The sequence below is a fragment of the Mesoplodon bidens genome (genome assembly GCF_964165515.1).
Source record: "Mesoplodon bidens genome assembly, chromosome: 5".
NCBI classification, from domain to species: Eukaryota; Metazoa; Chordata; class Mammalia; order Artiodactyla; family Ziphiidae; genus Mesoplodon; species Mesoplodon bidens.
Window position 1 is genome coordinate 114,269,020 of NC_138161.1, and position 26,146 is coordinate 114,295,165.

At 38.9% G+C, this 26,146-nt stretch overlaps 1 protein-coding gene across 4 annotated transcripts in view; it reads left to right on the forward strand.

The window, feature by feature from the left end:
* Nucleotides 1-4,005: 4,005 nt before the first annotated feature.
* CCDC14 (coiled-coil domain containing 14) overlaps nucleotides 4,006-26,146 on the forward strand; it is a 45,089-nt gene continuing 22,948 nt past the window's right edge. The window contains exons 1-10 of one of the 4 annotated variants that reach the window (XM_081235942.1): nucleotides 4,006-4,136; nucleotides 10,951-11,006; nucleotides 11,330-11,402; nucleotides 11,651-11,720; nucleotides 11,810-11,935; nucleotides 19,873-20,109; nucleotides 20,223-20,317; nucleotides 21,422-21,923; nucleotides 24,544-24,685; nucleotides 25,516-25,608. In XM_081235942.1, the coding sequence (XP_081092068.1) occupies nucleotides 4,107-4,136; nucleotides 10,951-11,006; nucleotides 11,330-11,402; nucleotides 11,651-11,720; nucleotides 11,810-11,935; nucleotides 19,873-20,109; nucleotides 20,223-20,317; nucleotides 21,422-21,923; nucleotides 24,544-24,685; nucleotides 25,516-25,608 (1,424 nt within the window). In that variant the 5' untranslated portion in view covers nucleotides 4,006-4,106. The remainder of the gene's footprint in view (nucleotides 4,137-10,950; nucleotides 11,007-11,329; nucleotides 11,403-11,650; nucleotides 11,721-11,809; nucleotides 11,936-19,872; nucleotides 20,110-20,222; nucleotides 20,318-21,421; nucleotides 21,924-24,543; nucleotides 24,686-25,515; nucleotides 25,609-26,146) is intronic. The other 3 variants (XM_081235943.1, XM_081235944.1, XM_081235945.1) reach the window with 3 other exon arrangements.

The following is a 26,146-nucleotide window of genomic DNA, read 5'->3' on the forward strand; positions in this document are numbered from 1 at the left end:
CATGAGATTTAAAGGGCTGGCACCCTTTCTTCCTCCTTTCATTTTTCTCTTTTTCCTCTTTTGAGAGTCAGATATTAAAAACTGGGATATTCAAAAGCAACTATTGTTGCTATACAGGGAAAATTAGAACATGACCATGCATGCCCAGGGAAAATCTTAAAGATTCAACATACACACAAAAACTATTAGAACTAATAAGTGAATTCAACAAAGTAGCAGGATACAAAGTCAACACACAAAAATTAGTAACATTACTGTACAACTAACAATGAACAATCTGAAAAGAAAATTAAGAAATTTCCATGTATGTACAATATGGAAATTTCCACTATGTATAATATTATACATATTATAATTCCATGTATAATAGCCTTAAAAAGAATAAAATACTTAGGAATTAACTTAACCAAGGAAGCGAAAGACTTGTACAATGAAAACTTCAAAACAATGATGAAAGAAATTGACATAAATAAATGCAGCACATCCCATGTTCATGGATTGAAAAATATTTTAAGATGTCACTATTACCCAAAGTAATTCACAGTTCCAATCCCTATCACAACCCCAGTGCCAGAGATGGGAAAACTCATCTTGAAATTCATATGGAATCTCAAGGTACCCTGAATAGCCAAAACAATCTTGAAAGAGAAGAGCAAAGCTGGAGGAGTTACATTTCCTGATTTGAAACTTACCACAAGGCTACCATAATAAAATCAGTTTGGTACTGGCATAAAGGCAGATAAATAAACCTATGGAATAGATAGAGAGCCCAGAAAGAAACCCTTACGTAGTTGGCCAAATAATTTTTGAAGGGTGCCAGGACCATTCAATGGGGAAAGGACAGTCTTTTCAACAAATGATGCTGGGAAAACTGGATATCCACATGCAAAAGAATGAAGTTGGACCCTTACCTAACATCATATATGAGAATTAACTAAAAATGGATCAAAGATCTAAATGTAAGACTTAGAAGTATAGAAATCTTAGAAGAAAACATAGGGCAAATCTTCATGACATTAGATATGCCAATAATTTCTTGGATGTGACACCAAAGACACAGGTAACAAAAGAAAAAAAGGGACAAATTGGAAACTTCATGAAAATAAAAAAACTTCATTTTTCAAAAGACAATATCAACAGAGTAAAAGGGCAACTCACAGAATGGGAGAAAGTATTTACAAATCATATATATGGCAACAGATTAATACCCAGATATGCAGAGAACACCTGAAAATCAACAACAAAAATACAAACAACCCAATTTTTAAAAGGGCAAAGGATTTGAATAGACATTTCTCCAAAGAAGATATGGAAATGGCCAATAAGGACATGAAAAGATGCTCAACATCACTAATCATTAGGGAAATGCAAATCAAAATTACAACGAGATACCACCTCACACCAGTTAGGATGGCTACTATTAAAGAAACAAAAAAATAGGGCTTCCCTGGTGGTGCTGTGGTTAAGAATCCACCTGCCAATGCAGGGGACACGGGTTCGAGCCCTGGTCCAGGAGGATCCCACATGCCGCGGAGCAACTAAGCCCGTGCACCACAACTACTGAGCCTGTGCTCTAGAGCCCGCGTGCCACAACTACTGAGCCTGCGTGCCACAACTACTGAAGCCCACGTGCCTAGAGCCCGTGCTCCGCAACAAGAGAAGCCACTGCCATGAGAAGCCCGTGCACCGCAAGGAAGAGTAGCCCCCACTCGCCGCAACTAGAGAAAGCCCGCGCACAGCAACAAAGACCCAACGCAGACAAAAATAAATAAATAAATTTAAAAAACAAAAAAATAAACAAAAAACAAAATAAGTGTTGGTGAGGATGTGGAGAAATTGGAACCCTTGTGCACTGTTGTGAAGTAAATCAGAAAGAGAAAAGCAAATACTGTATGCTAACGCATATATATGGACTCTAAAAAAAAATAAAATGGCACTGATGATCCTAGTGGCAGGGCAGGAATAAAGACGTAGACATAGAGAATGGACTTGAGGACACGGGGGGCGGTGGGGCGCCGGGGGGTGAGGCTGGGGCGAAGTGAGAGTGGCATGGACATATATACACCACCAAATGTGAAATAGTTATAGCTAGTGGGAAGCAGCAGCAAAGCACAGGGAGATCAGCTCGGTGCTTTGAGAGGACCTGGAGGGGAGGGATAGGGAGGGTGGGCGGGAGGCTCAAGAGGGAGGGGATATGGGGATACATGTATGCATATGGCTGATTCACTTTGTTGTACAACAGAAACTAACACAGTATTGTGAAGCAATTATACTCCAGTATAGAGTATATTTAAAGAGTATCCATCGTTTACCCTCCTCATTGCGTGGCTGACCGGGAGCTGAGGCTCCCTGCACTGCCCAGCATCATGAGAGAGTATTTTACCTCATATTGCTAGCCTGGGAAAAGATCAAAATCCAGAATTCAAAGTACAGTTTCTACTGAATGCATATTGCTTTTATATCATCATAAAGTCAAAAAATCCTTAGTCGGACCATCATAAGTGTGGACTGTCTGTACACAGTTGGAAAAAGTCTAGAAGGTAATGTACCAATGTTAAGAGTGGTGTTCCCTGGGTAGTGGGATCATGGGTGATTTTTATTTCTTATCTATAAGCATGTATTAATTAAGAGGTATTAATTAAGAAAAATCAGAATAAGTTGTTTGTTTTTTGCGGTACGCGGGCCTCTCACTGTTGTGGCCTCTCCCGTTGCGGAGCACAGGCTCAGCGGCCATGGCTCACGGGCCTAGCCGCTCCGCGGCATGTGGAATCTTCCCGGACCGGGGCACGAACCCATGTCCCCTGTTTCGGCAGGCAGACTCTCAACCACTGCGCCACCAGGGAAGCCCCAGAATAAGTTTTGACAAGTCTAGTCAACTAAGAAAAACATCTGAAATCTCAGGTGAATACGTTAAACACTTATAGGAGAGGGATGAAGAAGGGAGAGGTTTTCACAATTTAATCTAATTCAAAGCTAAATTTATTAAATACCTAGTTTCCCCAAATCACTCAGTATGAGTGTGCAATATATTGGTGGACAGATTTCAGTTTCTGGGTTATTTTAATTCTAATTAAGACTTTCAAAAGGTAGATTTTTTTCCTTTTAAAACAATGAAATCAATTAGGTTTTTAATTTCTCCCCAACTTGATTTAAAACATTAACCCCAAACTAAATGCCTTAAAAAAACAGACATTCACATTAAAATTCGTGCAGCATGCCAATGGTAAGAGTATTGTTATTCTTTATTAACAGTGATTACCTCCACTGAAGAGTAAACAACTATGCTTGGAAGTAAAACCAAAATCGCAACTAATGAGCGCCGTTCTGAGATCGAGGGCCACAAAATGAAAAATTTGAAACTGCCATCATAATTACGCAGAGATAACGAGACCGAGGATTGATTTTTATTGATTATCAAGAACAAATACATTCAAAATGGTATACTAAACACCAGCTAAAAATACAGTCAAAACCCAGAGCCAGAGGAAATCTGTTCAGAAACCTGTTCGCCCTCTACCGCAGTCCCTTCCTCTGGTCCCGGCGGGTCCCCTTCGCCACTTCTCCCAGCTGTTGCAGGGCAGCGCTCCTCCATGGAAACTCTCGCTGCAGGGACGCAGGACAGAGAACTCAGGTCTCCCAGGTGATCCGAAAACCCGCTCAGCCCAGCGCTCCAGCTGCTCGCCCGGCCCTTCCTGGAGAGGCCTTGCCCCGCCCCGCCCCCGCCCCCGCCCCGCCCCCGCCCCCGCCCCTCCCGCCCCTGCCCCTCCCGCCCCTGCCCCTCCCGCCCCTCCAGGCCCCGCCCGGCCCCGCCCCGCCCCTGGCCACGGAGAGCTCGCCGGCGTCCTGTGCGTCTCTCGCCCTCCGCCGCAGTGTGACGAGCCGGGGCCGGGAGGGACCTATTGCGCAAGCGAAGGGCGCTGGGCTGCGCGTAGGAGAGAAGGTTTGTCTGCGCGCCAGAGACAATGAGGCGCGGCGTTCGGCGGGCTCCTTCCCGGAAGCGGAAGCTCAGGGGGCGGGCCAAGGGGGGCCGGGAGTTCGCGGCGGTTAATTCCGTTTACGGTGCGCCTCTGCTTCACTCCTTTTGGGCTTTTCTGAAGCTGCGAGAGATGGTCAGGTCCGGATCTCGACCGGGCCAGGTGAGGTCTGCGGACCTGAGGAGTCCACTGTGAGGGTGGAGAGGGACGGAGGGAGTCCTCGGGCCGGGAGACGTGCAGAGCTCCCTGGGGCAAAAAGTAGAAACCGAGACAGTGCTGCCGCACTAAAAGTAAATGCTGGGAGAGGAGATGAGGCGGGGGTGGGGTGGGGGCCTAATCGTAACACCCTAACACAGCCGCTCTGCCCTTAGATGTATATTCTGTTGTAATCGTTGGGGTCCACCTGAGCGCTGGCTTTGGTGTGGGCCCCGGGTTCGTGTCCAGCCTCCGCCGCTGGGTGGGTGACTTGACCTCTCGGAGTCTCAGGACGTTGTTGCATCAACTACAGGTTCTCGGCTTTTCCAACAAGTGCCGCTACTAGCTGGATCTTCCGTCACAGTTGCTGGTATTTTACTACCAGTTAAAAAAAAGAAACCACAACTCTCCCAGTTAGTGTCCCTGCATTTAGTCTTACCCCTCCTCAAATGCACGCCCCTCATCGATTCTCTTTTCTGCTTAAAATCCAGCTCTGGAACACTTCTTTCTGTTTTTTTTTCCAAGATAAAATCTCAGTTCTTTGGCCTGTCCACACAGCCATCTTTCGATCGGGCCCGTGCATTCCTTACCAGCCTCCACCCCCATTCCAGTAATACCCAGAGCTCTTAACCTGTGTGTTCTCCAGTGCCCTGGGCGCCCGTGTTCTCTCAGGCCTCTGTGCCTTTGCTCTTTATTCTGCCTAGAATGCCCTTCTCTGCCTGAAATCTCCGCTTTCCGTCTCTTGTCCCTCAGCTCAAGGACCACTTACAGAAGTCTTGTCCAACACTCTCACATTTCCATCGTTTGGGTGCCCCTCAGCGCCCCTTTTGTGCCCTTGCTAACCCTTATCAAGCCATTTTTCAGCCTAGAGCATTGCTCGGCTTCCTCCGCTACTAAACAGTTTATCTCTGTATTTTCAGGTAATCAGTCAACCAATAGGAATCAGTAAGTCCTCACTTAGACCCTCTACTTAGAGTGCTCTTACTCCTCCTTAAGTATAGCCACACACGCATCCCTTTGTTTGGTCTTCCTTCATTTATCAACTCACTTTTAATGCTATCTTCCCCATTAACGTGAATTTTACATTTTTTTGAAAACCTGGTTCCAGATTTTCTTCATGAGTACTTCCAGAGCAGCCCCACCCTTATAGATCTTTCTTTTATATTGAATGAACGCAGAATACGTGCAGTCAGCAAGGGGGGAAAACATGGTTTTTGTAGTCACAGTCACCTCCGGATTCAAATTACAATTCTGCCACTACTGTCATAGTGATAGTAAGCAAAGTACTTTTTATTGCTCCGAGCCTCCTTTTCCTTATCTATAACATAGATAGGAAGAATTGGGGAGGTTAAATGAGAGAACCTGATAAAACATCTGTTTCACACTTGGCATAAATTGTGCAACACAATTTAGCCCCCTTAAAAACAGTTTATTACCATCTCAATGATAATAATAGCAGCTAACGTTTGGGTAGCACTACTACAGATATTACATATAATTTCTCATTTAATCTTCACAATAGTCTTAGGAGGTAGATAACACTCCTCATTTTATTGATGAGGAAATTGAGGGATGGAGACTTCAGATAACTTCCCTACAGTTACACAACTGGTTAGCAGTGGAGACAGGATTGATACCCACATAGCTGGTGCCAGAGTCCATTCTTTTAAACATTACTCTTTTAAACATCTCTTAGATATATGACTTTGAACAAGCCACCTTTCTGAAAATTAGGTTCCCATCTCACAGAAGTAATAACAACTCACAGGGTGTGGATTAAGTGGAAATGAAAGGCTTAATTATTCCACAAATATAATTTTATCTTGCACTTGTTGGTAGGAGATATGACTCCTAAGAAATATTTATGATTTTCTCAAATAGCAAAATAGAAAGTTTAATGATAATACTTAGTGGGAGTAAATATGAGATAAAGCAAACTGATTCTGTCATGCATTGCCATTTGGGGCACTTGTTTTGGAAAGTGGTTTTGCAGTTTGTATCTAGGTCCTTTAAACAACTAATAACCTGTTATCAAATAATTAAGCTTTTAATCTTGAATGTGAAAGGCTATTTTCAGTATATGAAAACATTTATTTCAGGTTTGTTTTTTGACTGTGAAAAATATGAAGCAAACCAAGGGCACATTATATTACTTCCACTCAAGGAAATACTATACAACCATTAAAAAATTTGAAGACTATGTTAATATGGAAAAAGACTTAAAAATAAAAACACAAGACTCAAAATTGCAACTATCTAGTCATGATGACTAAATAAATAATCCATATGAAGCCCCAGTAGCAAATAGCACAGCTATTGCCTAGATCTTGGTTTTTAAATACTGTTTTCTACTAAAAGGAACCATGACTTTTGGGAGAAATGGTCAACTCTAGGGCTGAGACCTAGATATATAAAAATAAAATGGAAACAACAGAGTGAAAAGGCAACTTATGGAATGGGAGAAGAATTTGTAAACCATATGTCTGATAAAAGGTTCATAAACAAAATATATAAGGAACTCCTACAACTCAACAGCAAAAAACCAAATAACCTGATTGAAAAATGGGCAAAGGACTTGAACAGGCATTTCTCCAAAGAAGATGTACAAATGGCCAACAGGTATATGAAAAGATGGTCAACATCACTAATCAAGGAAATGCAAATCAAAACCACAATGAGATATCACCTCACACCTGTTAGGATAACTATTATTAAAAAAAGCACAAAACAACAACAGCAAAAAACAATCCAGAAAATAACAAGTGTTGGTGAGGATGTGGAGAAATTTGAATCTTTGTACACTTGTTGATGGGAACGTAAAAGGGTGCAGCCGCTATGAAAAACAATGTGAAGTTTCCTCAAAAATTAGAACTATCATGTGATACAGTAGTCCCCCTTTGGATATTTATCCAAAAGAATTAAAAACAGGATCTTGAAGAGATATTTGCACTCCTGTGTTCATGTAACATTATTCACAATAGCCAAGATGTGGTAACAACCTAAATGTCCATTGATGGATTAGTGGATACACAATGGCATGTTATTCAGCCTTAAAAAAAGAAAGGAAATCCTGCTATATGCAACATGAATGAACCTTGAGGATACTATGCTAAGTGAAATAAGCCAGTCACAGGGCAAATATTGCATCATTCCACTTATATAAGGTATCTAGAAATAGTCAAACTCATAGAAGCAGAGAGTAGAATGGTAGTTGCCAGGGGCTGGAGGGAGGAGGAAATGGAGAGTTGCTATTCAATGAGTATAAACTTTTAATTATGCACGATGAGTAAGTTCTAGAGATCTGCTATAATCATCATACTATAGTTAACAATACTATGTTGTGCACTTAAAAGTTTGGTAAGAGGGTAGATTTCATGTTACCACAATGAAAAAAAAACCTGGTTATTGTAAGCAATAGCTCAAAAAATAATGGGGACATGTTAAAAAGATACAGGAGCCTGTTTGAAAACACTCCTACTGAGAGAATCTGGGGCAATCTGAGCGTTAGTATAAATAATGATAATAATGCATCATAACCCGTTAAGTAAAACAGGAATCAGTAAGTCCATACTAACAAATGAAGAAGTACTTCACTAAGGTTGAATGCCAACTAATAAATGTAGAAGGAATGATGTAAGTTAGAAAAATCACCATTTGACAAATGATTAAGGCAAGAATCCTCAATGGATGCTACTGGATGAAAGTTTGATTAATAGGATGTTTGTGTAATTTCAAAGTATCTCCCCACAAAATGCTTAATATTTACAAAGGTGAAAATAGTAAGCTTGTAGTGAAAACTCTGATAGGCACCATCTTTAATCAAACTTAACATCACCAGTAATGGGACAAACTGACATCATATGCCTGCTCATCTTGTATTGAGAAGGATACAACATTCCTTTTGTTGTATTCCTGCCAAAAAAGCACAACCTGAAACTAGTCATGGGAAAGCAGACAAGTCCAAATGTCCAGAGGGACATTCTACCAAAGTAACTGCTCATACTCTTTAAATATGTCAAGGCTGTAAAAGACAATGAATGACAACCGGAGGATCTGTTACAGATTAAAGGAGGCTAAAGAGATAGGACAACTTAAAATGCAACGTATGATCCTCGATTGGATGGAGGCCAGAATTTTTTTTCTATAAAGTACAGTGTTGGGATAATTGGCAAAATGTGAATAAGATCTGTAGATTAGATTATAGTATGGTTTCAGTGTTAATTCCCTGATTTTGATAATTATACTTTGGTTATATGAGAGACTGACCTTGTCCTTAGGAAATATTTAGGAATAAATATTATTTTTTTATAAATTTATTTACTTATGTTTGGCTGTGTTGGGTCTTCGTTGCTGCGCACGGGCTTTCTCTAGTTGCAGCGAGCAGGAGCTACTCTTCATTGCAGCGCACAGGCTTCTTATTGTGGTGGCTTCTCTCGTGAAGCACGGGCTCTAGGCACGTGGGCTTCAGTAGTTGTGGCACAAGGGCTTAGTTGCTCCCCGGCATGTGGGATCCTCCCAGACCAGGGATCGAACCCGTGTCCCCTGCATTGGCAGGTGGCTTCCCAACCACTCCTCCACCAGGGAAGTCCCAGGAATAAATATTTAAATATAAAGTGGTATCGTGTCTGTAACTTAATCTGAAATGGTTCAGACAAAAAGTAATTATATACATTTTTTTTGAGAGAGAACATGGCAGATGTAGTAAAATGTCAACAGTTGGGGAATCTTGGTGACATGTATACAATTATTTGTACTATTATTTCAAAATAAAGAATACAAAATAAATTTGAAGGAAATGTGCCAGTATGATACTGTTACAGGGTGCTTTATTTTGGTTAATTTTCTTTACCTGGTTTTCTGTAATATAACCTAATGTGTGTGTTTTTTGGAGAAGTGCTGTATGTAATCTTACAATTATGCCATTATTTATCTCAGATAGTATACTAATTTTAATTTTGAAAGATAATTATTGTGGTAGTTGTTTTTAGACCTAGCAGCACAATGGTTTGGCTTTTTATTGTGGTCCTGGCCAGGACACCGACATAGATATTGTGAAAGGAAAGACCCTGAGGGGGTCATGCAGGGGCCAGTGGAGCTATGTTACATGGGATCTTACTTCCGCCAGTGTTGGTTCTCACTGCTGGCTTTATGACTCCATCATATTCTAAGTTATCTTAAGGAGAAGGAAAACTTTTTATCAACCCAATTTAAAAAAATGTATTCTCAGTAGCATTCTTAGAACATATTCAAGCAAATAATAGAATATTGTAAAACTCCAGAAAGTTTAATAGTTAATGCTCAAAGCTGTCTTGGGATGAAATATGTAAACATGTCAAGAAAAATCCTAAGTGTAACTGCCAACAGTGACTACACCTGAAGGCTAAACTGAGGGAGTGAGTAGGGAATATAATTGTGTCTTTTAAAAGTTATATTTTGAATAGAGATTATATTTATATGGTATAAAGTTTTTAAGATATAAAAAGGTATACCATGGAAAGTTTCCCTTCTTGCTTTGTCTCCCAGATTCTGTTTCCCTTCCTGGAGGCAACTACAATTAACTATTTCTTTTGTAACTCTCAAGGTATTGGATGCATGTAGAAGCAAATTTTTTTCTTTATTCTACACAAGAGGTAGCCCACCTAAGGTATTTTTTAAATCAAAAATTAAAAAAACAACATATGAGTTTAAAAAGAAAGATTGAGAGAATGAGATATAGATAAAGAGGAATGGTAGAGTTTTCATGTGCTAGTCTTGTCAGGCATTCTAAAGAACGTGGATAAATAGAATCAGAGTTATGGACTCTGCCCTGTATCTTGAATTAACTTGTATGTTTTGAAGAACTGGGGAATGTAGAACATGTTCAACGGTTGAGTATAGTCCAAACTTACTATAGTAGATACTGCTGATTAAAATAATATCTCAACTTCATTTTCAGCTTAAATAGACTTGACACAAATGTATGTGTTGCTTGCTTGACATTCTATATAGAACAAATAATTTATTTATAAGAGTTCAATTGTAATTGTGGGTTTTATTAAAAATTAATAGCATGGTACATATATAAAATGGAGTATTGGGGCTTCCCTGGTGGCGCAGTGGTTGAGAGTCCGCCTGCCGGTGCAGGGGACGCGGGTTCGTGCCCCGGTCTGGGAGGATCCCGCATGCGGCGGAGCGGCTAGGCCCGTGAGCCATGGCCACTGAGCCTGCGCGTCCGGAGCCTGCGCGTCCGGAGCCTGTGCTCCACAACGGGAGAGGCCACAACAGTGAGAGGCCTCCGTACCACAAAAAAAAAAAAAAAAAAGGATTATTATTCAGCCTTAATAAGGAAGGAAATTTTGTACATGTTACAACATGAAGATTGTGCTAAGCAAAATAAGCCAGTCACAAAAGGACAAGTAGTGTATGATTACATTTATATGAACTTCCCAGAATAGCCAATTAATAGCAACAGAAAGTAGAAGGGTGGTTACCAGGAGCTTAGGGGAGGAGGGGATGAGACGTTAATGATTAATGGGTACAGAATTTCAGTTTGGGAAGATGAAAAAGTTCTGGAGATGGATGGTGGTGATGGTTGCTCAGCAACGTGAATGTATTTAATGCCACAGAACTGTATACTTTAAAATGGCTAAAATGGTACATTTTATTTTATGTATGTTTTACCACAGTAAAAAAGGGAACGGAAACAATGAATAACATTTCAGGTTTTGTCCAAACAGCATACTGAGAATGTAATAGAAAAAATATTTGTATATATACTACAATATAATGCATTATGTCATAGGTATTATCTTCAGGAAAGCACACTGGACCTGCTAAATTAACAAATGGAAAGAAAGGGTAAGTACATAAAGAAGTTTACAACTTCAGGAAATCTCAAGAGATTTTCAAGTGTTTGGGCTAGACTAAATTTTTCCTACCCCAGAGAACTAGATGGGTCTCTACCTTCACAAAAGTCTGGGGAGGAACTTTTCATATCTTACCCATGTTGATCATTTTAGTCTTTACAGTCTTCATAAAGTCCTGCATAAATCCATCTTTTACATGGTTGGACAAACTTTCTTATCCAACCTTCGCTGGAAAGAGAATGTCTATTTATAATATATTTTGGGAAAACAACTTTTTGTGTCATATGTAAAGATATTAACAAACTTGTTTTCTAGGGCCCATTTGAGAAAGATATCCCGTTTTAATGCAGATTCTGGCTATCCCACTCATTCTGATTCAGAAAGTCAGGTAAGATTAAACTGAATAGATACAATATATGCTATTTTAATTAGTTTTCAGGTAAAAGCTAAGAAGTGGGAATAAAAATTCAAAGGTAAAGTATTAATTGCTCTAATGAAGAATGAAGACTTTTTGCTTTAAAACAAATCTTCTACCAATAATAAATTGCTTCTAAATAAGAAAATTTTTAAATTACAGTTTTTTTTTCCTGCATTAAAATTTTGTGTACAAATTTCTAAATGACTTTCTCCTTGCAGACTGAACCTATACAAGGGCTTGATGGTTGTGCTTCTTTGCTGCGGGACATTTTGAGAAATGAAGATTCAGGTTTTATTTTTTAAAGGCTTCTTTGCTGATCACCTTTTCTCAATTAAGTAGGTCTCTTAATGCTAATGAATTTTTGTTTTAATTATTAGTAGGTTCAGAAATAGCATATTCAGAAAATAGATATTACCCCAGACCTGTAGAAAGCAAACGATATGGATCTAAAAAGAAAGGACATGAAAAACATACTGTACCTTCTGTAGTCTGGAAGGAAATTTGTAAGTATTTTTTTCTCTTATTTATTTAAATATACTTAATTCCGGGGGTTTTGATAAATTATTGGGATTATGCAGTTGGATTCATTTTAATAACATTGGTTATTCAGGTGTGTGTGTGCGCTTGTGCTTTTTTTCCCCTCTATTCAGCTTCTAACCACTGAGTAGCTACTTTCCCAAGAAGAAAAGTAGAAAAAAAAGTGACTAGGTTTGTAGGAGGAAAGGTTCAAACTCACTTTGACATTTGGGAGGTATATAGAGTTATCTTTGTTCTCCCTGCCCCTTGTTTTCATAGATATTCACAAATTGGTTGTGTTTCATGTGTATATTTATTGTTTTTAAAATACTTTATGTATATATATATATATATATATTTTAAGTAGGTTCAATAGCTCAATTTTTGTGCTGCACAGTTAGAAGACATGGTAATAGGAAGGTAAAATTCCAAGTTGGATAAGATATGTAAGGAAAGAAGGCCTGCCACTGATTGATGGTGACTGTGGCCAAGGATGTTTTATACCCTCACAGTTAATCTTGCTGACTTAATTAAGTATAATAATTCAGCAAACAGTTTAGAATAATCAGGTTTTGATTATGTTGTTCCATAGAGGCCTATAGAACAAGATAGCCCAAAATGGAAATGAAAAAGTCCATAATGGGGCTTCCATGGTGGCACAGTGGTTAAGGGTTCGATCCCTGGTCCAGGAAGATCCCACGTGCCATGGAGCAACTAAGCCTGTGCGCCACAACTACTGAGCCTGTGCTCTAGAGCCTGCGAGCCACAACTACTGAAGCCCGTGCGCCTAGAGCCCATGCTCCGAAACAAGAGAAGCCACCACAACGAGAAGCCCGCGCACCGCAACTAAGAGTAGCCCTCACTAATTGCAACTAGAGAAAGCCCACATGCAGCAACGAAAACCCAACACAGCCAAAAATAAATAAATAAAATAAATAAATGTATTTAAAAAGAAAAAATAAAAGTCCACAATGGGAATTCAGATGGTCAAGAATGGAACCAGCTAGTTCCACAGTACAGGTGGGCCAAAAATGTTAACACAGCAGTGCATGCTTAGATTCAGCTTAGGCAAGGAGTGAAGTCTAGAAAATTATCTACAGCAATAGCCCTGGGTATTAAGAGATCAGGATCCAGGCAAAGAGGCTGAGAAAACGAGGGCAGAACATTCATAGCACTAGAGGTTGATGTTGCAGGTGGTCCTGAGTCAGAGAACTAAGGCAGAGGAAACAACTTACTAACCTATCTTGGAGGCCAGTCGCATTTAGCCTTATACTGTCTTGACCTGCTCTGCTCAAGATGACAGTCTGTAGCCAAAGGTGGCCACTGAACATTCCAAGTATGGCTAGTACAACCAAGGAGCTGAATTGTAAATGGTATTTAATTTTACTTAAATTTAATTTTAATTTGAAAACTGGTACTTGATCCAGTTATTAGAAAACTTTTAAGTATGTTTGGAATAACTTGGGTACATGAATCTACTTTTTTCAGCTGTAAATTTTATTAAATCTAATACAGATCAAGGATTTCTGATGCAAATTTACCATCCAGATTGAGATGTGCTTAATAGTAAAATACACAGTGTGCTTAGAATATTTAATGCAAAAAATAAAATATCTTAATGTTTAATGTTAATTACATATTGAAATGTTAATATTTTGGCTATATTGATTTGAATAAAACATGAAAATTAATTTTACCCATTTTTAATTTTTTTAATATTGCTACTGGAAAATTTAAAATTGCATATATGGTTTACACTATATTTCTATTGGACAACATTGGTCTAAACCAGGGTCAGCATACTACAGCCAGTTTTGCTTTATAAATAATGTTTAGTCATTTATTTTGTAAATAAAGTTTTATCAGAGCACAGCCATACTAATTCATTTATGTATTTTCTTCTTTTTTTTTAAAGTATTTATTTATTATTATTTTTTGGCTGCATTGCATCTTAGTTGTGGCACACTGGATCTTCGTTGAGACACGTGGGATCTTTTGTTGTGACCCGCGTGTTCTTCATTGTGGTGCGCAGGCTTCTCTCTGGTTGTGGTGTGCAGATTTTCTCTCGCTACTTGTGGCGCATGGGCTCCAGGGTGCGTGGGCTCTGTAGTTTGCAGTACGTGGGCTCTCTCCTTGAGGTGCTCAAGCTCAGCAGTTGTGGTGTGCAGGTTCAGTTGTCCGGCGGCATGTGGGATCTTAGTTCCCCCACCAGGGATCGAACCCGCGTCGCCTGCATTGGAAGGCGGATTCTTTACCATGGACCACCAGGGAAGTCCCTCATTTATGTATTTTCTATGGCTACTTTTGTGCTGCAGTGGCAGAGTTGAGTAGTTGTGACAGAGACAGTCGGCCCTGCTAAGCATAATATGTTTATTCTCTGGCCTTTTAAGAAAAAGTGTGCTAACCCCTGGTCTAATTCTTAAAGTAGAATCCTATTTTGGGGGCCCAGTGGACAAAGAAAGGAGTGGTAGCGCCATCTACCTATTCCTCCAGTCTCTTACTTTTTTTTTCTCAAGGCAGATTATTTTTTGTCCAGGGCACCCTTCCTCAGGGAACTCTCATTTAGAATGTGCATGGCTGGCAGTGGTGCCGTGGTAGCAACTTGTTGGATTCCAGCTTAACTGTTTGTTATCAGAGTTCCAACAGAAAATAGATGGCTACACTCAAATTAAGATAATTCTAAGATGGTTTATTTACAAAGAAACTCATTACAAAGGTGTGACTAGAGTATACGGAAACCACAAGGGATTGTGCTAGCCCAGTGCTAGCAGCAGGAACAGAGCTTTTATTGTCCTTAGGCCTTAAGGAATGAGGTGAGGAAGAGGGTACCGGGACTCAAGAGATACTGTTGTGTTGAGTAGGCTGCCTGAGAAGAGCAGTGACAAAGCCAGCCCAAGGTAGCCTCATAGAGAGGGAGTTGGGAATAAATACTTTGAATTCATGCTTCTTCCTTTCCTTGATAATGCTGAGACTCCCATTGGATTGGACCCACCTGGAACCCTGTTGTATATCTGGTCTGGGATTTGATTTTCATTCTTACAACTAATAATTTAGCCTTACTGTGTCATGCATGTTGACAGGAGACACGAGACTCCGGGTCAGAGACAAAGGACTTTATTACTCATGCACATCAGCATATTTGTGTTGGTTCTCCCTCGCTGCCATTTCCCACTGGGATGATGGGATGGACCCAGGTGGATGCTGCACATGCTGTAGGTTTAAGCTTCAGCTGACAACTGCTGAGCTTGGGGAATCCACTGATTTTGTAGTAAGCAGTAAGCAAGCCTATACTTGTCTCGGGGGAAACATCACCTTATCCCTCAAAGTTGCTCAGTTCAAACACAACCCTGAGAAGTGGCCCAGGTAAAGAACTTAGGTCAAGGCCTTACTTTTTTGGTAGACCCAGCAAGACATGTAGGAGCAGAAGAGACCCATGAAGGAATGTCTCTTAACAATGTAATCCATACAGATTAGCATCCCAGAGAGAGCAGAGCAGGGCGGAGACGGGTAGAAGACGGGTTTGGGGAAGCAAATGAGAGAGATCTAGCATTCTGGGTCCCTGGCGTTAAATTCTTCTTCAGATTAGAGTCAGATCAGCAGTTCTGGCCCGTGATCAGGATATAATATTCTTATTGTCATTTCCCCTACACTTTCATCCTCAGAAGGAAGGACCTATATCCCATAGGACAGTCTCCTTTAGGGTTGCAGTATTAGAAGTGGTTCTCATTGACTTACTCCTAAGGTTGACTCTTCAGAAACAGAAGCCTCTTTCCCTTTGCTTAAATTACTCTTTTTTAGTTTACCAAACTGTAGCACTGTCTAGAAAGGATCATCTTTTTTTTCTTTTTTGTGGTTAGCAGCTGTTAACCAGTACAAGGTTTTTGCTCTGTTGGCACAGTGCTCAAAATACACAAAAACCAAACTCAGCACTTGCTTTCTTTTCCATCTCTCCATAAGTGAGATAATCATAACTAGAACTTCAGGACTCTACTACAGCATGTTAACTGGCATCTATGTATCATTTTAACTTTAGCATACATTATCTTACTATTTGGTGTTAACTGTCTTCTGGGGCTTGGGCTCCTTACTTACTTTCTGTCTGGTACCTGCCTGATCACTGAGCGTCTGTGGAGTCACACTCACCCACCCCGTTGCATACTGGGAGGAAGGAGGCAGAAAGGCAGTTCCAGAAATGCGTTGAGAGCTTGCTTGAGAGTGCTCCTGACACTCAAAGAAAAAAAACATTTTTTTAATAAGCAACTTTTTACATTTTGATAACTGTTGAATGCTGTGGGCATGTGACCTACTTTCAGTATCATGTATACATTTCTGCCCTCACCTTGGGGAAATAAACTGCTACTGGCAGAATATTTTGAGCTTTGATTGCCCGTATCAAGGCCAGGTGTTCTTTTACGTATTTCACATTATAATAGGCATCCAGCAGCTCTTATCCACAGTAGATGTCTGTTCTGTATTTGGGTGGCAGGAACTATTTTACCTATCAGACAATGCTTGTACATCCAAGCAACAGTGCTGTACAGCAGCTAAAATTCAAGGACAGAAAAAGTTTTGTGGACTGAATAAATAGTTATCAACTGACACCAATTAGGCATTGCTGTCCTAAGCTGTTTGGTAAAATGTTTATGTAGGGTGCTTTGTTATAGTGAACAAGAGCAAGAAATATACTTCATTTGTACTTGTGTAGTAACAGGCTTATTTTGTTGTTGGTGGTGTTTTTTTTTTTTTTTAATTCTAAAATTGTGTATCCATTTATGGTTTTTAACTTGTCTTAGATAAATTGCTTTAAGATTTTGTCTCTTAAATACAGATATACAACATTCTCAGTAGAGTTTCACATAGAGTGAGTTAATAAAGGAGCAAAGTAAGTCATGTTAATTTCTAAAGCTTTGAATTTTAAGAAGTGTTTGAGGTTTATTAATTTATGTTGGATGATGCCATCTGCTGGCAAAGGCATAATATTGTAGTTCAGCTTCATCAGAGATTGTGAAAACGATCCCTTGAAAAGTGAATGAGTGCCAGTGCTTGGGAACTATGAGTGTAAAATCTGAGAATTCCTCAAACCAGACAATTCTTATCTTATGGGACCAAAAGAAACCCAGGAGCAGAAGAGAGACCTAGGAATCAGGAGGAAAGGAAGAGCAATGTGCTGGATGGCCGTGGGCTGCCTGTGATCTCACCCTTCATCATTTTAGATTTCAAAGTTAAACTATTTTAGGACGATGCTTTTCCATTTGATTTATTATAAAATTGTCTTTCCACTAAGAAATAATTTTTTTTTACAGAAGTGTTTATTAACCAATTTGTTGTAGCTCATATATTTAGAGAGTGAAGAATAATTGTTACTGCATGTCACCTCAGAGGGGACATGGTTAGAGATATTTTATTGATAGCAGTTGGGAAGATTTGTGAATATGAAATATTTATTTGTCCGTATTAAGACTTTGTAGCCATTTGGTAATAGATATAACATTTATTGAGTTCTCACTATGTGCTAGACATTGATACTTTACATGTGCTATTTACTTTTCACAACAATCTTATGAAATAGGTAATGAATGCTCTTATCATCATTTTTCTGATGAGGAAGAGGAGGCCAAGAGAGGTTGAATAATTTGCCAGAAGTTATTCAGCTAGTAACTGTTAGAGCTCATATTCAGGCCAAGGAAGTATGTTGACAGCAATAGATTATCTCAAAAGGAAGAGTATAGCCCAAGTCAAAATGGAAGCATCCAATATCTCCAACCATTTTCATAGTCAAATATTAATTAAATAGTATTTTTCTATCTTTATTGGTTATAATATTTCATCTGCCTTTAACTTTTTGCTTTTACTTGTAAGTTTTATGCTTTTAGCAATGTTTTTATTTTCAATAAATTGTATATGTATTTGGGGAATTCCATACCATTTAAAAAAATTTAACTTTTCACTTTTTAAATAATTAAGGAGTAACTCTCATAAAGCAAGTGCATAAATTTCAATAAATTTTTGCATATTGGGTACACCCATATAGTCACCACCCAGATGAAAATATAGAACATTTTCAGTACCCTACCAGGCTCCTACCCCTCAGTATTCTCACTACCACCTATCTCCTCATCCTTGAGTAACCACTTTTCTGACTTCTATCTCCATTGGGTAGTTCTGTTATCTTTGAACTTCATGTAAATGCAGTTGTACACTATGTAGTCTTGTGTCTGACTCTCACACAACATCATATCTGTTAATTTCATATAGGTAGTTTGAGTATATCAGTAGGTTGTTCTTTTCCATTGCTGTATAGTTTCAGATGACTATACCACAATTCATCCATTTCTACTATTCGTGGCTATTTGGGTGTTTTTAGTTTTTGGCTACTGCAAATAAAGCTGTTGTGAACATTCTCGTACACATCTTTTAGTACAGGGGTCCCCAATTCCTCTGCCCACGGCCTGTTAGGAACCGGGACGCACAGCAGGAGGTGAGCCGCAGGTGAGCCAGCAAAGCTTCCTCTGCCGCTCTCCATGGCTCCCCATGGCTCCCCATGGCTCCCCACTGCTCCCCACCGCTTGCATTACAGCCTGAACCATCCCCCCACCCCTGGTCTGTGGAAAAATTGTCTTCCACGAAACCGGTCCCTGGTGCCAAAAAGGGTGGGGACCACTGTTTTAGTAGACATAAACACTCATTTCTGTTAGGTATATACCCAGAAGTATAATTGCTATGTCATAGAATATATATTTAGCTTTGGTAAGCTTTTGCCAAAAGCTGTATATTTTTCTAAACTTACTTTGTACTCTGATAACCTATGATCTACCAAGAACACTCTCATTTCTATTAATAGTCTTTAAAAAAACATTTGGGAAGGGGATCTTATTAGACAAAGAAATAGATTTTGATAGTGATCTATAGAGTAGTGCTATGTAGAAAACTTGTTTTTCATGTATTAGTTTATTAATACCAGGTTTCTACTTTGTACTGCTTTGTACATAGATTAATACAAGACTCTGTGGGAGAAAGTAATGAAGTATAAATACAGTCCTGCCTAAAGAAGCTTATAGTTTAGTCAGTAGACAAGAGAATGAAAGATAAGCAATATAATACAATATGCAAGTGATATATGATTTGTATAGACAATATGTGCTCTGGGATGGTGAAGAGCAGTCACTAGACTAGAATGACTGGAAAAGGCTTCGTGGGAGAGAGAAGCCTTCAGATGAGCTTCGGTGAGTAGGTAGAATTGAATTGGAAAGAATGGTTCATCATGAGTAATGTTTTGGGAAAGTGAGAAAAGCTTGTTTTAGGTGTCTAAAATGGCCTGACTGGAATGAAAAATTTCTTAGTTGAGGGTGATGGGAAGATGGTTGGAAAAGTATGTCGTGGTTAAGCTTTGGAGACTTTAAATGTCAGGTTAAGGTCTTGTCTGAGAGCCCAACATGTAGATTAAATCCACTTTTATTCTCACTCTAAAAGCTCTGATTTATTTATTATTATTATTATGATTATGATTATTATTATTATTATTATTGTCAAAGCATCAGAATTGTACAAGGTATCTGCCTTTTCTTTTGCATTCCCCTTCTCAAGAGCATGAACTGGAAAAGGAGCAAGGTGAAAGAGTTTTACTGGATTTTAGAGAGAAGTAACCCCCCTAAGAGAGGTCTTTATAATTAGAGAGATTTTATTAGTAGTGTTTAATAAAGATTTTAAAGACATAGTGTAGACGATTTTTGACTGGAGAACCTAATTCATTACTTTAAAAAAATCATCTGAGGTGATTTTCTTTAGGAGTGATAGCGGTAAAGCTGTTCTGTAAAGTATGTGATAAATTGAGCTACTTCTGAGAGTCCTTTTTTCCCTAATATCTTATGGTAAAGGTTTTTGAAGAATCGTATTTCAAGAACTTTTTTCCCTTCTTCCACATTAGTATCTTCAGATAATAAGAAACAGATTCCTAATGATGCTTCTGCTGGAAGTGAAAGAGACTCATCAAATATACCACAAAATTGGTCACTACAAGATCATTATAGAATGTATTCACCCATAATATACCAAGCCCTCTGTGAGCATGTGCAGACTCAGATGTCACTGATGAATAACTTGGCTTCAAAGAACAACCCTAAAGGAATTCCTACTGCACCTTGCCACACTGTGTCTGGTTCTGGTTAGTATGAATGACGTTTTAAAAAGCATGATTATAAGCTCTAATTAAGTTGCCTGGTAATTGTATAAGCAGTCTGAGATGTGAATGACTTTTTTTTCCCTTTTCCCTTTTAGAATCTGAGGCATCTCCATATTCTAATTATAGCTTATCCACCTCTGCTCCAGTCCAGTTACCTCAGCAACCACCCTGCCCTCCAGTGGTTCATTCTGTGAGTACAGTTCATATACTATATAAGTAGTAATTTGCTTTTAGAAATTGTCATCTTGAGAGAAAATTGAATTTGCTGATTGTATCTTAATGCCCTAGGATGTGAAGACCAATTATTTTTTCAAGTTATTTTGTATTAGAAAAGTTTTACCTATTAATTGGGGGAGGGGGAAAGGGTGAAGGGGGAAAGGGAAAGAAATTACTAGAAAAAAGAAATCACCCATACCTACCACCCAGGCATAATTGCTGTTAACACGTTGATAGAGCATGTTCCAGTTATTTAATTCTCTGTGTAGGTTTTGTTTTCTGGTTTTAATTTGTTAAGTTAGTTTTCTTTTAAAAATATCATCATAATTAAATTTTATAGCGTTTTATATACTGCTTTTTTTCACTTAACATTTTATTGTAATTTACCTTTTTTAAATTTTTAATAAGTTGTTAATACTCTATGTAGTGGATATACCATGGTCTGTGTAACTACTCACCTATGGTTAGACATTTAAGGAAGTTTTTACCACTATAACATTTCTCTAAATATATTTGTGCAAAAGCTTTTTCACCTTATTTTCTTACATTGTAATTTCCCAAAGTGGAATTTTGTTTAGTCCCAAAGTAGACCAATTTTTTTTTTTTTTTTTTTTTTCGGTATGCGGGCCTCTCACTGTTGTGGCCTCTCCTGTTGCGGAGCACAGGCTCCGGACACGCAGGCTCAGCGGCCATGGCTCATGGGCCCAGCCGCTCCGCGGCACGTGGGATCTTCCCAGACCAGGGCACGAACCCGTGTCCCCTGCATCGGCAGGTGGACTCTCAACCACTGCGCCACCAGGGAAGCCCCAAAGTAGACCAATTTTTGATGCCTTTAAACCATGTGTGATATTTGTAAATGATCTATTTTAGTCATGGCTTTATAATGTTCCCATATTGCAGAGGCTTTAAAAAGCTAGAATATTGTGCTGAGGGGAAATTCAGTTTATTTACTGGTAATCTATAACTCCATCCTGCAAATGTCATCTTCTAACATTTTTCGTTTGAGTTTATTATAGTTAATGCCTACAAGTCAGTGCTCACATTTTTGAAGGCTTAACTTGTTTTTTTCTTTCTTTAGGAAGTTCAGACTGACGGTGACAACCAGTTTGCATCACAAAGTAGAACAATTCCTGTGAATTGTACTGATGATGTTCTGAGGAATTCCTTCAGTACTAGTCTTGGAGTTCCATGGAGCCTGCCCCAAACTGACAAACCAGCTACTCCAACATTTCAGCAGCTGGGTCTTGCTAATGGAATTCTGCCACAACAAAGAGTTCCTAAGGAACCGGACCTACTAAAGTGTTTCCAAACATACATGAAACTGTTGAGTTCTCATCCAGACAGTCAGACTTGCTGCAGCCCCACCCTATTACAGCCAGATTTCTTGGCTATTAATGAAGAAAAATATGTTAAAGAACAAACTGGAGAGGTCAGAAGTGAAAGAAAGGATTTAAACATACCTGTGCAAGATACAAGAATAAAGGATGTGCAGAATGCGAAAAATGTGAACCAGAGTGCTGAAAAAGTTAGAACTATCAAGTATTTGTTGGGAGAGCTCAAGGCCCTGGTAGCAGAACAAGGTAGATAAAGACTTTCTTTATAATTTTCTGTGGTACGTCATTTATTTTTTTTTTATAATTTTAGCATTAATTAATTAATTTTTTTTATTTATTATTTTTTATGGCTGCATTGGGTCTTTCGTTGCTGTGCACGGGCTTCCTCTAGTTGCTGCGAGCAGGGGCTACTCTTTGTTGCAGCACGTGGGCTTCTCACTGCGGTGGCTTCTCGTTGTGGAGCATGGGCTCTAGGCACACGGGCTTCAGTAGTTGTGGTGCGCATTCTCAGTAGTTGTGGCACAGGCCGTAGAGTGCAGGCTCGGTAGTTGTGGCACATGGGCTTAGTTGCTCCACGGCATGTGGAATCTTCCTGAACCAGGGATCAAACCATGTCCCCTGCATTGGCAGGCAGATTCTTAACCACTGCACCACCAGGGAAGTCCCTGTGGCATGTCATTTAAATTCAGAATAACTGACATGGAGTTTGTGATATTTTCCATAGAAATATGTCTTGTGCTAATGAGGAAATGAATTTTGTCTGTTTTATTCTTATTTTTTAGGTTTTGCTCCCTCTTGTTTCCTGTGGATTTGAAATGTGCTAGGGAATATCAAACAGTCTTTTACTTGAAAGTGTGTATTCATTCTGCTTGATTCAAAGGACCTTGAAAAGATTCAACCAGTTATAGAGATAAACTTTAAGGGGTTAGAGGACCCTAAACATGATTAACTCCCTAGAATAGAATGATAATTTTTTCCTATTTTAAAAAGGTGCAGAAAATTTCCTCTCATCATTTCTTTAATAACCAACTGTTATAATGTTTAACAAATCTCACTTTGAGAAGGAACCTAAAACTTTTTATGCCCTTTTAAATTCACTCTTGGGATTTTTAAATTAAATCAAGAAAAATGTCTTGGGTGGAGTTAAGATACATTTGAGCTGGGTCATATTCATATGTTTTCATTATGGGTATATATTCTAAATAATGGCTTTCATTTGGAGTGAGTTACAGATTTGTCATCTAGAAAACACAGTAATTAATTGTGGAAGCACTGATTGAATACCTAATATTTGCAGGCTGACAAAAAAAGTACCAAATGTTAAAATTTATCTAAAGGATTGTAGCACTGTTGATCCAGTGGTTTAATATATTAAAATCTCTTGTGTTTTTAGACTTTAAGTTAATTACTATTTTCTTAACCAAATACTTAATCATTGGTAACAATAATAATAGTAACAATATCATTTACTGAGCGCTTACCATGTGCCCAGCACTGTGCTAAGTGTTTTATATGCATTATCTCATTTAATCCTCACAGCAACCCTGTGAGGTACTGTTATTGTCCCCATTTTACAGATGAGGAAACTGAGGCTTGCAGAACAGTATTTCATTTAATCCTCTCAGCAACCCCATGAGGTACTGTTGTTATCTCCATTTAACTATGAAGAAACCTAGGCTTCAGGAGTTAAGTAATTTGACTAAGGCACATTGCTAGAAAATGGTGGAGCCCAGGTCTCGGCCTCCAATGCTTACAAGTAAAACCCCTCTATGGAGGATTGGTAGAAGTCTGCTCTGTAATTGGGCACAGTTGTTTACTGTGTGCATGTAAACATTCCATCAGGGTGTTAAAATACTCATGGAGTTGAGTAAATTTTTGTAACTAGAATACACCTTACCTCTTTTGGATATCAGACAGTTAATATTATATTTATCAAATGTTTTCAGTTCACAGAAAATTTGGATAGAAATGAGGGGACAAAAATAAAAGGACAGGGGCTTCCCTGGTGGCGCAGTGGTTGAGAGTCCACCTGCTGATGCAGGGGACGCGGGTTCGTGCCCCAGTCCGGGACGATCCCACATGCCGCGGAGCGGCTGGGCCCCTGAGCCACGGCCGCTGGGCCTGCGCGTCCGGAGCCTGTGCTCCGCAGCGAGAGAGGCCACAGCAGTGAGAGGCCCGCGTACCGCAAAAAAAAATAAAAAATAAAAAAATAAAAGGACAAAAGATCTAAAATCTACCTTCTACCTGTGGCTGTTTGCCATCTCCCAAACCATCCACTCCCCACAATTAATAACAAAAATGATAACTGCTTTTGATGCTACATCAAATGAAGTGTAGCTGATTGTGTTAACCTACTTTATAAAATTAAATAATAAAATCTTATCTTAGTAGACCTTTCCTCAGTGTGTTGCCAACTTGAATCACCTAAAGTGAGTTATTTGTTTATGCAGGATCAAAGGTTGTATTATAAATGTTAATACTGTAATTAATTATAGGAAACCCTTTAGCAATTAAAGGAGTCTAATATAGTCTTTTGGTAAATGCGAACTAGGAGATATATATAAACCATCTTCCTACTAGACATTTTAACTGAAAAAAATCACTGATATAATAATTCTGTGACTTAAGATTAATCTTTAGTTTACTGAACTTGATGTCTTTAGAATTCTTTTCAGTAAGGAAATGCAGGTGGCAGGAAAGAGGAAAATGGGATTTGTATAATAAATTCATAAATAACTGAGTTGAGTTTGTTTATAGCATGTATGTATATTTCTGAAATATTTTCTTTTTTAGTAATACATATGAATAATCTTATCCAAAAATAATTTATAATATTGTCTTTACTTATTTCTTCTGCCTTTTATAGAAGATTCAGATATTCAGAGGTTGATTACAGAACTGGAGTTGTATGTATCTCTGCTTCCAACAGTAAATGGAAACACAAATATTCAGGTTGAAATAGCACTGGCCATGCAACCACTAAGAAGTGAAAATGCTCATTTACGCAGGTAAAAATTGCTCTTTGAATTTTTTTGTCTCCATGCAAAGATGTCCCGTGGCCAGAACAAAAGTGCCTAATGAGATGTCTAGGGCTTCATAAGGAAAATAGATATATACTGTCTTACTATGTTTCTACTTTTTCTTCCCTATTTTCCAAATATTGCTGGCATTCTCTAACTCTTCCGTTACTTCTGCCTACTAGTACATATTTTTTTACATCTGTTATCACTTGGTTGGTAGTGAATGGGGAGGAAAATGAACTACCTCAGGGTATTTATCAGGCCAGCCTAGGCCATATAGTAACAAACTCCAAAATCTCAATGGCGTAACACAGCAGAAGTTTATTTCTCCCTCACGCCAAGACCAGCATGGGTCACCTGAGGCTATACTGTGACGTAGGATGTAGGTTCCCTCCGTCTTAGGATCTACTGTCTCCGTATATGTTTTTCAGGAAAAAGAGAATATGGATATGGCAAACCAACTCTTACATGCCCTGGCCCAGAAGTATGATAGTCTCACTTCTACTTGTATTTTATAGGCTAAAATGAGGAATATGGCCCTGCCTAATATAAACATCTGGGACATGAAATTTTCTTATACTTCCATATACTCCAAAGGAAAGGAGAACCTAATATGGGTGCGCACCAGTCGCCCCACTACATTCAGACATAGGAAAAAACTCATTTAAATTCTTAGGTAATTTTTCTTTTGGCTATCTTAACTTATGTTGATATTATGGCCTTAATTTGTTTAGAAAAGATATAAACCAGGTATCTAATCTTGAAATACAGAAATCACTTACACGTTATCAATAATATCTTAACTTTGAACATTTCAGTGGTGATCACCAAGGCCCCTGCTCCAGTGTCTATCAGTACACTTTGCAGAGGATGGGAGGACACTTTCAGGTGCTTCTGCAGCACTGCAGTGTGTGAGTGTGCCCCGAGAGGGCGTTACAGTTGTCTGAGCTATAGACATTGTACCAGATGGGAACTGCAAGGACCTGCATAATTTTAAAAAATTGGAAAGCAACAAAATAGGATTCCTAGTTGGAGGATAGCTTAAATTCATGGATCTGGATCCTGCAAAGGCATGACACCTAGTGAGATTTACTCGTTTAGGATTATTTCTCTAAAGGTCATTAGTCTGTAGATACTGTGGTATATGGTGGGGTTGCTGGTTTAAATTCTAATAATACTGTCTTTAGTCCTGACCTAAGGGATCCCTATAATAGCATTAGTTTTTCAAAAGCAAGACCAAGTATAAGTAATAATAATGGTAATAGCCAATACTACTACTAACATTTATTGAATGTTTCTTATGTGCCAGGCCATAAGACATAATATAATATGTGCCATCTATTATCCTTTATATGTCATCTCTTTAAATTCTTACAGCAGCTCTATGAGGTAGGTATTATGTTATTCTTTTTTTTTTTTTTTTGCGGTACGCGGGCCTCTCACTGTTGT